The 10,896-nt window shown below is 36.3% G+C and overlaps 1 protein-coding gene across 1 annotated transcript; it reads right to left on the bottom strand.

Annotated features, from left to right (window-relative positions):
- Window positions 1-1,508: 1,508 nt before the first annotated feature.
- LOC145095337 (putative pectate lyase 8) lies at window positions 1,509-5,521 on the bottom strand. Its single transcript, XM_079033239.1, has 6 exons — window positions 5,266-5,521; window positions 4,917-4,973; window positions 4,217-4,288; window positions 2,458-3,204; window positions 2,257-2,395; window positions 1,509-2,153 (listed from the first exon to the last, which is right to left on the bottom strand). Exons 1-6 carry the CDS (start codon window positions 5,376-5,378, stop codon window positions 1,932-1,934), a joined length of 1,350 nt encoding a protein of 449 aa, XP_078889365.1. The 5' UTR covers window positions 5,379-5,521; the 3' UTR covers window positions 1,509-1,931.
- Between the last annotated feature and the right edge of the window lie 5,375 nt (window positions 5,522-10,896).

The following is a 10,896-nucleotide window of genomic DNA, read 5'->3' as shown; positions in this document are numbered from 1 at the left end:
TCATGTAAAAATTGTTAGGTATTGAATGGGCTCTTCGGTATACGGATAATGTCCAATTAGACACGTTTAATTAGACTGCATACTTTTTATATTCGATTTTTTGTATAGATTTGGACTAAAATGGCATCATTATTTTAAGTTTCGGATTTATAGGGCATCCAAGAGGATTATTTCTGTTTACGAGAGAGACATCACATGGTGACGGAGAGAGATGGCTTCACGCCAAAGACAATTTAATAGCAAAACCCATGTGACATTCTATTTAATTTTGCATAATAATTATTGTTCTTATAAAGGTACACAATGAAAGTTACACTTTACAATAACAAACCGATTGCTTCTTCTACTTATTTTCTTTTTTTGCATTTACATTTTCATGGTATGAATTTCACTTGGCAAAATTCATCTTGTGAGGAAGAATCGAAAGTTCTAATTAGAGAAGATGATTACAAGCTTTTCTAGAAGAAGAAAAATCTTCCGAAATCTTTTGGTGGTAGTAAAACAAATGTTACTCTTACACAATAACACGAGGTGGTGTTAGAAGTATAACAACTTTTAAATGGTTTTCAGACTTTTTTAATGAACCTAAAGCTTAATTCAAATGGATGCAAATGAGAAAATGACATAATATTCAAGCCATCCATAATCTTTTTTGTCAATAAAAAGTTGAATCTTGAAGAATATGTTTTGATTATAGAGAGCTAAATAAGAACACTATCAAAGACAACAGTGTACTTTGAGTCCCATACTCCCATAGGGTTTCTAGGTTGGGGTTTGGGGGGTTGGATTATAAGATTTACGAACGAGTGTGACATGTCTATCTACTTGGATAGTTTTGGTGACACATGTTTGGTAGATTGGGCATTGGTGAGTTGTACACTTGTTAGACAAAGTACACTGTTTGTTGTCTCTTGTTATCTACTGTACAAAGGTAGGCACTCAATGCTCAATAGGGCTCTAAATAACCTGTCTTCTAACATGTGATATTTGTACCCTATTAACTGGATCTTTTTTATTGGTACCTTGTGCATGTGTAAGTTGTACGCTCATAAGACACCAACTAAATGACTAATACGTATTTACAAGTTAGACCTCCCATCGCATGGTGAGTTGTGAGTTGTGACACCCTCACATTACATGCGATGCGAGAGATGCTTTCACGCCAAACATGTGACATTGTATTTCAAGTTTTTAGCTTTGGATATGAATTATTATTGTTATAAAAATACAAAAAAGAATGCTAAAGAGTATGAATGACTTTAATTTGCCTTTACATTTTTATGAATTTTCACGTGGCAACAGTTGAAAAAAATCAAGTTGTGAGGAAAAAGAATCCAATGTTCTTTTTTAATATTTGAGACAATATCATTATTGCCTTTGACAAAAGAAAAAAAAAAGTCTTCTGAAACCTTTTCTTGGCAGGATCACACTAACACATAATTGTAAACTGTAAAGTATCGAAAACCAAAAGCATCATCCCTCCAACAAATTCAAATTTAACGCCAAAATAAAAATAAAACCTCTCTTTCTTTTCCATTCATGAATCATAACGCAAGTAGTTTCAAGTTTCAACATTCGACTCAACAAAACAAAAAATTACATAAAAAAATAAAAATAACATTCCAATTACCAATCTTGTCCCCTATATAAAATCAATAAACCTAGTCAGATGAGATCTAAACACAAATCACACGATGAACAACACTTCAAACCTGCTCCTATCCCGAAATTGTTGAATATGTAACGTAACGTAATGTAGTTCATGTTTTTTTCTAATAAAAAGCTTGGCCGAGGTTGCACTTGCACGACACAAAAAAAACAATGAGTGTGTAAAAAAAGCACACTAGAGGAGTGAACAAACACACTGAACAAAAAAAAAAAAAAAAAAAAAGTAAAAGTGAAAATGGTGAGAGAGGATGACACGTGTAAGGCTAGCATTGGTGGCCCCTACGACAGTTAAGAACCCCAGCACTAGAAGTAATACTAGCAACCATGTTAGACGATTTTGCCCCTAGACTCGAAGCTCTAGCATAACTAGCAGAAGCACCAGCTCCAGATGGAGTAAAATAAGCCCCATTAAGAAGTAAATCACCCTCGGATCTCCAGTTCCACCCGTGCCAATTTCTCGCATCTGTATCCACCCTCTTTGTAACCTATATACCCGACCCGTTTAATTTCCCATTTTTATTTAAACAATAAATTTAACAACGAACGAACACTGAATTGCAATTTAAGTAAAGTAAAAGCACACGTTACCTCTTTCGCAAAAGGATTGGCAGGAGCAAGGTATCTGTTGCCTTGGCTGTTAATAGTAGGGCTTGCACTTCCACCAATCGCATACATTTCCCAGTGTGTGTAGTCATTATTCACAACATGAAAATACCCATGCCTACATCTGCAATTAAAAAAAAATTAGTTTCCCATATCAGATAATATTTAAGTAATTAATAATCGTACCTTGGCATTCTTTGAATTAGACCTTTACCAAAATGGTTATAAGCGATTGTCACTTGCATCATTTTATCCCTAACATAAGAGTCACTGTGTCCCAACAACATAACCTCGTTATGGTGAGCAAAGTGATTATTGGAAATAGTGATAGCAGTGGACCCCATAACAGCATCCACAAGTCCATCAGCACAATTAGACAAAGAATTATGATCGATCCAAATATGACTCGATCCAAAAATCGAAATCGCATCACCATCCGCCATTGTTCTCCACCCGTAATGCGAAGGAGAGCTTCTAACCAAAGCATTTCCAGTAGGTTTACAATCATGAATATGCAACCCATGAATAATCACATTTGTGATGAATTGTAAAGTCAAACAAGCTCCATTAGCTATATGCACGTTGACTCCACGTGCATCGATGGTTTTGAAGCTGTTCATTATAAGTTCTTGTTTTAATTGGATGACCATGTCACGTTTGAAGACGATCCACAGTGGCTCTGTTTGGATGACAGCGTGGCGGAGGGTGCCAGGTCGTGGGTTGACCGGGTTGTCGTCGTGCGCGTCTGTTACGACGTAGAAGCGGCCATGGCGGCCCCCGATTGCGTTGCGACCGAACCCGATACCGCAGTCGGCTAACCGCTTGCGGTTGCGGTGCCAGTTTGGGTCGCACCGCCAGCAGTCGTCGATTGGGTTCCCGCTCCCACATGAGAAGTATCCTAGTTTCCTTCTCTCAGTGTTGTTTCTCATACTCCTGTATAACAAGGGTAAAATAGTCATTTACTAAATTCGTTCAAAATGTCTTTTGATATATCATGTATGTCTTTATGATCACATGGGATGATGGTGGCGTGTCACATGGGAAAAAAGATAGGTTTGTTGAATACCAAGATTATTGGAGATATGGATGATTTAAAATAAAGAAAAGCATGTCACATGGACGTGTATGCTTATAGTATACGAATCGAATATATGTGGGAACATAGTGACTTTAGCTCTCGTAGTGTAATAACTAAAATTTAAATCAATACCAAACACTGCAAAAGGGTTGTAAGTACAGTATTGACCATCGGTCATTTTGCTATGTAAAGAAACTGTGTAGGGGTAATAATGACATTTTATTTTAGGATAGGTTGTAAAGACGTCAAATTCAATCAGAAAAATCATGTGGGAGACAAGAAGAGTATGTAGTCCGATTTCGTTTAGGTCTTTGTTATGGACATCATGGGCACATGAGGTGATTCACCTTTTATGGTAATTTTGACAAAGGGGTAAAATGGGAAAGAAAAAAAAATGAAGTCAAAAAAACAAGGTTTGGATTGGTGATTTTGGTTTCTTGAAATAACATGACGATATTATCTTTCATCTATATAGTATGTAAACACGTGGCTATCATTTAATAGCTACGGAGGATATCAAATTGGCTCTTTGTACCTTCATAAAATAAAAATATTAGTAGTTGTGAAAAATTATAGTAATAAGTTAATTTGATTGGTTAAAAACTTAAAATAATATGCCAGATTTCCTCAATCATTATTGACGCATGAATTTATGCGTTTGAGAGAGAATGTCATTTAAAAAAATATTAATCAAATGATCTTGTTATGTGTGACGCCGAAACTAAATTCATGTGATTTTTAGATGTTTCTCTCTCAAACGCATAAATTCGAGGGAATCCGGGATCGTTTTTTGTGATTCTTTTAACTTTAAACAGGTGTTAATTAGATTTAATCCCCCATTATATAGAAGCTTATAGAGATTCTTACATTTCAACAAGGGAGACGACTTCTTCAGGATCTTGAACTGCATTTTCATTCAAAGTTTCCATCTCCTTTTCTCTGCATCGAATGAAAACTCAAATCAGATTTCGAAAACAACAAAAACACTTTACAGGAATCACGATTTGGAATACGAGATTCTTATTTTATTGAAGTGCTTTCACACCTCGGCATATCACATAATTACGCTACAGCGTGTGGTGGGAAGAAGAGTGGGGGAGACACAAAAAGTACACCATGTCTGCAATCAGTGAAAACTGGTGTGTGTTTTTTATTTTCGTGTGTGCGAGAGAGAGAAATACAACTCCATTGCTTTTTTACAGTTATAACTGACAAAAAGTGGATAGAGAAAAAAATTGGAAAAACAATAATCAACCGAAAACGGTTCTTCGAATCTGTTCGAGGAGAAATGAAAGGTAGGAATCAATAAACAAGAGGAATCTCGAGATGAACAACCGAAATAAACCGTCTAGATCTTAAAATTCAGTATCTCAATGGTTAAAATTTGTTTTGTTTGAGGTTTTCTACTTTTCTGAACGAATATGAGTGCTCATTACTCTTTGTAGAAGATGAATTGCTCAAATAAGACTAAAAAGCGCGAAGGTAAAACATATTCAAGCGCATGAACACTCAGGTCCGGAGACTCGGTCGACTCAGTGAGTCGGTATTCAGTATTGTTTGTTTTTACCTTGCTGCCATTGACGAGTTGAAGTTCAGGCTCTGTAACTGCTCTGTTTCCACAGTCCTGTACCATTTAAAAAACAATGTAAGCTTCTCTATCTAGCTAAAGAAGAATCTCAAGCGAAACGATCAAACGTGCACATTCAACAAAAAGTAACTCCGTAATTTCAAGCTACATAAGCTTCGCATTGTCGATTTTCACCATAGATGAGTTCAGTTCATATTGCAACATTCTCTTACAGAATTCAAAAATTCAGATGATGAATAACTAAAACATAAGTTACGTTTACACTGATACACAGAATTGAGCTGGAAAACATAAAAACCAATAGATATTAGTAGAGAGAAAGCGATACCTAGGGTTTGAGGAGTTATTTTTCTGCACTACGGCGGCGACGGCGGAGAGCAACAGGATCAGAAACAGAAAGGAGCAGAGAGCGAACCACTTCTTAGGTACCTCCATTGTCATTGCAGACACTCCACCTCCTCTGTTCACCTTTGAAGATAAAACTTCTCACGCAGTGTACGTGTTTGTGCGTGTTTCTGATCTGGAATCGGAGAAGGGAGACAATGAGGGCCGGTGGAAGTGGGGAGTCAGAACAGCAGCCTTTGCGTAACGGCCTGATTTATAGAGCTAAAGAGGAAGAAGTTAACGGCCGTTAAATGTTCACTATGGTTAGGTTACCTGACTCAATCCAGTTAACAAATATATTGCAAAAGAAAAAATTGACAAAAAAAAGAATCTTAACTTTTATGTTGATGTATTAAAATGTAATTTGGGATTAGTGTTCAAAAACTTATGTTATAAATATATGTTATGTCAAATAAAGAATGTTTTACTAATAAAATTATATTTTAAATCGATTTTTTTTAATTATCATTAGTTGAGCGTTATGCTTATATTTACGTGCAATGACCCCTTTGAAAAAGTGCAAATGTGACCAAGAAATCACCATTTGATTTTATGAAAAATAATTATAAATTACGTAAAAGAAACTTTTGACTATAGTTCACAAGTTAGAACTTTCAATTGGAGTTTTGAATTTTGATAATCATTTTTAAAGAAATTTATCTGCATATTAAAATATAATTATGATTAAACCAAATTTTTAACAAATATATTGGTAGCTTGTCTTATAATCTGCCTTCCATCATCCAATCCATGTTCACTTTATTTGTTGTTTCCCTAACAAAAGTAAATTGGATAATGGATATGTAATTTAGTTTATTACTTTTTAAGTTTTTATGTCTCAGGAAATTAAGACATGTACAAATTGGACATGGCTTGACAATGGTTTTAATTACTTCAGCTAAAAACAACGACAATGGTTTTTGGTGATGATGGCGACGGTTTGGTAGGAACGATAAAATGGTATGACAAATAGGAACAACAATATCTACTCTTTTTTTCGGTTTGCTGTTGACACTTAGGTTGATGTTTTGGATAATTATTTGGTACTTTTAACTAAAAATGTGGCAACTAAAATTTCTCAATCGTTAGTGTTAGTTTAGTTGGTTGATTCTTATTCATAAGGGCGGACGTAGTCGAGAGAGTTACGGGAGCATGGTTACACGGTTTCGCCAATATCACCAAATGTGTAGAATCTGAGGTTACGTGTGATGTTGCTCATATCTCCTCTCTTTCTCCTCTTTGTGACCATTCAACTACTACTAATATTTAAATATATATATTTTTTTCTTTTTATTACCTCTATAAACAACTATCTATCACTCCAAAAGCAAACATTCATTCAAATTTTATTCCAACTATCTCAAATTCAATGGGTTTATCATTTAGTTAACATGAGCATGTGTGCATCAAATATGCTATAAAAGTAAATCTTTTTTTCCATCTTTATCCTACGATGAACAAAATAATATTTAACTTTTGTCTACACTTGTGCTCGAACTGCACACGCGCATGTTCAGGATATTGTAAGTTTAAACGTGTGTAACAATTCGAGAACTATTGTGAGGAGAGATCGTGAAGTTGCTGAAAAGCAGCCGATCCGAGATTACTCTGCTGATAATGCAATCTTTGGTGACGAACATTTTTGGAGAAGGTTCCGGATAAGCAAACACTTGTTTATGCGTATTGTTGGAGTTGTAGAAATAAATTATCCATATTTTCAAACAACGTCGGATTTTAAAAAAACTTTCAATTTGTTGCAAAAATACACATCTGTCATATGAAAACTGACGTACAAGAACACAGTAGACACGTTGGTTGGAAGAGTACTTGAATTTATCGGAAAGAACTTCACATGAACGTCTTCAACATTTATGCTATTGTGTTTTTAGCTTTTAGTATTTGGTTTTATATATAAATAAACTAAGTAATTTAACCATTATAAATGAGTTTTTCAAGGAAAATAACCATTTTTTCTAGTTTTTGAAATAATGACCACTTTCCTCCAAATGAATCATTCCAGACTATTATTCATATTCCGAAGTTCTTCTCTTTTTTCCAATTTTTTTCACAGAAATCTTTTTACATATATTTGCAATGTCTATTTCGAGGTGTCTAAATGAAAACTTACTCCCGAATGCTACATTCCGGATTTGATCTTCAAATTTCGAAGTTATTTTTTTGGTTTTTTTTTCAATATTTTTTGAACAAATATCCTTACATATTGTAACATCCCATTTTTCACAACCAAAAATTTCATTTTTATTAAGGTAAAACTTCCCAATTTATAAATTCATTATTAAAAAAGCGGTTTATTCCAAAATACATTTATTAAAAATCAGAGTATCATAGAAAGCGTGGAACCCTCAATGTTGATGATGAGTGTGTACAATCCCTCATTCACCTTCCCATAGCCACCGATGATACCTGAAATGATAAACAACTGGGTAAGCATAAAGTTTAGTCAGTTTCCTCTAATACCCCATACGATAAACATACAAGCATGTATCGGGTCCACTCGGCTATTGGGCTGGAATACCCAGGGTTTGTTGCCCTACCGCCTCAACCCAACCGCTTTCCTAAGCCTCAGTGCCTATGGCTTAGCCTACAACACAAAGCATGACCGCCTCAACCCACTACCACCATATGTCGACATATAAACAATCAAGGATCAAGAAAGCACATAATACATTGGACCATTCCATGTGATCGCCAGGGTAGGCAGGGTAGCCTACGGTTGGACTTGCCAAGTGAGCTCAGTCAAATCCACAACACGTTCCATTTCTCTCAGTTGCAGAAAGTGTGTGTTAGACGGTTAGGAAGTGGTCCCCTTGGATGATATTCAGGTCAATGAGCGCCTAAATTACATTAAGAAGCTGGTGGCTATATTGGAGAGAAAAATGAAGGTCCTACACAACAAGGAGATACCTTTGGTAAAGGTTCAGTAGCAACATCGGAGAGGCTCTAAGGGGACCTGGGACCCAGAGGCTAAGATATAGGAGCATTATCCTGAGTTATTCGCAATGGCCGACTTCGAGGACGAAGTCTAGTTCAAGTGGGGGAGAATTGTAACATCCCGATGTCAGTGTAATTTCAATTTCAACCCTATGTTTGAATAATGTTGTATTTTTAGCCATTGGGATTGGAAATGTTTTTAAATGCCCCATAGTGGCAATATAGTAATTTTACCCAAGTGTAGTATGGTGAGCGTACATTGCGTACTCTAGGCATACTAGGGTGCACCCTAGTACGTTAGGCGTACACCTCGTATGTGGGGCATATGTGAAGAAAGGGAAAACCCTAAATATTTAAACCTCATTATAGCCTCATATCTCATGTCTTCTTCGGCCTCCCTCTATGAGAAACGAACCTAAGCAAACCATAAGTGAAAGAGTACATTTTGGAGCCCTTTGGAGTGTTTAGAAGTGTTCTTGAAAAAGAAGAGAGTAGTAAGAAGAGCTTGGAGTTTGGGAAGCATATTGGATCTGAGACATCCTTCTTGATAGCACTTGATCACTCCATCTTGTAGATCTATACATTTCTTCCTTTAAGACACTTTTTGTCCCAAAATGGTGATTCTTGAGCATGGAATGTTATTGACCCAATGAGTCGTCCTTTCAGACCTTATGAGGGGTCTTGAGTCATAAAAATGTAGTCTTGAGGGTTAGCTCCACTCCATGCAAGCTATAGAAGGTCTTAATGCATTAAGATGTTGAGGGTTTGTGTTTTATGCACTTAATGGGCATGCAACGTCATGAAGTTGGAAACTTTATGACTCGTAATGGTATTTTAGCCTTGGATCTGACTTTGGACACGAAGATTTGGAGTATTAATATCTCAATGGAAAAAGGGTTGAACAAGATGCGTATGTTGGGCGTACTAAGTGGTACGTTGTGCATACACGGTCAGCCCCCCGTAAGTTGGTCAAACACTGAGTACACCCCGTATACAGAAGAGTAGGCCTAACGTACGGCTGAGTCAACTCGATCGAGTTGGCTCGACTGGGTTGAATTTGCTACAGCATAATCCAAAATACCTAAAATACCCTGTTATATAATAGTATGTGATTATGCTATAGTGATCTGTTAGATCGGTCTCTCAGTATATAGGATGTTAACATGCGGTAGTGATCGATAGTTTTTCCTGTTGTTTGTTGACTAATTATATGTTTATCTGTTATGTATATGTCGATATGTTATTGTTGATTGGGTTGAGGTGATCCTGCTTTGTGCTAAAGGCCAAGATACCCAGGGCGGTCCGGATATGCAGTAGGCCCTGCGAGGCAGTCCAGTCAAGCCGAAGGCTCAACGAGCGGTCTGGATTGGCTGTAGGCCCTACGAGGCAGTCTGCTCATGCCGAAGGCTCGGGAGCGATCCAGATAGTCTGTAGGCCCTATGAGGTGGTCCAGTCAGGCTGAAGGCTCGTTTATGCATGTTGTTGTTTATTGTGTTTATATGGTGGTACTTTAGGGAACTCACTAATATTTGGCTTACGGTTTTAGTTTATTGTTTCAGGTACTTCTGATGATTGCGGAAAGGTGAAGGCGTGACCTTACACATCCTCCTGCTTCATGGCCTTATGATTTTGGGATACTTTGATATTGTTAAATACTTTGGAAACAATGATTTTGTAAACATTTTATGATCATGGGTTGTTTTGACATGTTTAAAATTGTTGTGATTTTTTAGATGTTACAAAACCTTAGATCTAGCCACAAGGAAACATAAAACTTGGATGTTGATTACTCACATTGGTTCAGAAGTGTAGCTAGAGGTTGCAAATGAAACTTCCAAGCTGAACGTATGCTTCCATGATGATCTCTTCCTCTTCAAGCCACCAAAACTCCACCAAAAGTTCAAGAATCCCACTAAGAGGCTAAGGTTAGGGTTTAACTGATTTTAGGGACGGGGGAGGCTGTTTAGAAACCCTAAAATGATGTTTATGGGGTTTGAATACAAATAAAACCCTAAAAGATCATGGGCTTTGGCTGCAGGGTATCTCACGTTGTAAGCTCCTAACGCTCACGCTGTAAGCTCGGCTTAAATCAGAATCTTAATTAATCTTTGCTCCCGTCATGACCTTTTTACGGCTCACATCGTGAGTCTTTGTTTTACCCAAAAAAACAGGCCTTGACTCCTTGAAACCGTAAATCAAACTAATCCAGAAAATTGGGTGTTACACTTATGTCCGAAATGTCCATTTTGAATATTTAATGTCATCGTTTTTAATAAAATGTCTTATTTTGTGCACTAGTATCGTATATAGTTAACAATTATTATGCTTGTTTAGCTTTTTGTTAGATTTAACTAAAAAACGAATTTTACCCTCGAATTTTTGAAATTGTTCATTTGATTTTAGACTTGTTTTTGAAATTCAAGAGTTTTTTTTTTCAAAAACAAAAATTTCAATCCGGAATCCGGAATATTGGTTCGAAATTTCCGAATATCAGCCTAAAATATTTTTTTTTGTTAGAATAAATGTCTTTTCTTGGTCCAGAATGCCTATTCCGAACCAAATGGTTATTTTTGCTAAAAACAATTTTTTTGTTATTTTCTTGAAATACACATTAAATTGTGGT

Source organism: Lactuca serriola, chromosome 1, assembly GCF_051521515.1.
Source record: "Lactuca serriola cultivar US96UC23 chromosome 1, Lser_US96UC23_V15, whole genome shotgun sequence".
NCBI classification, from domain to species: Eukaryota; Viridiplantae; Streptophyta; class Magnoliopsida; order Asterales; family Asteraceae; genus Lactuca; species Lactuca serriola.
Note: the sequence above shows the minus strand (reverse complement) of the source record. Positions and strands in the feature narration are given on the sequence as shown.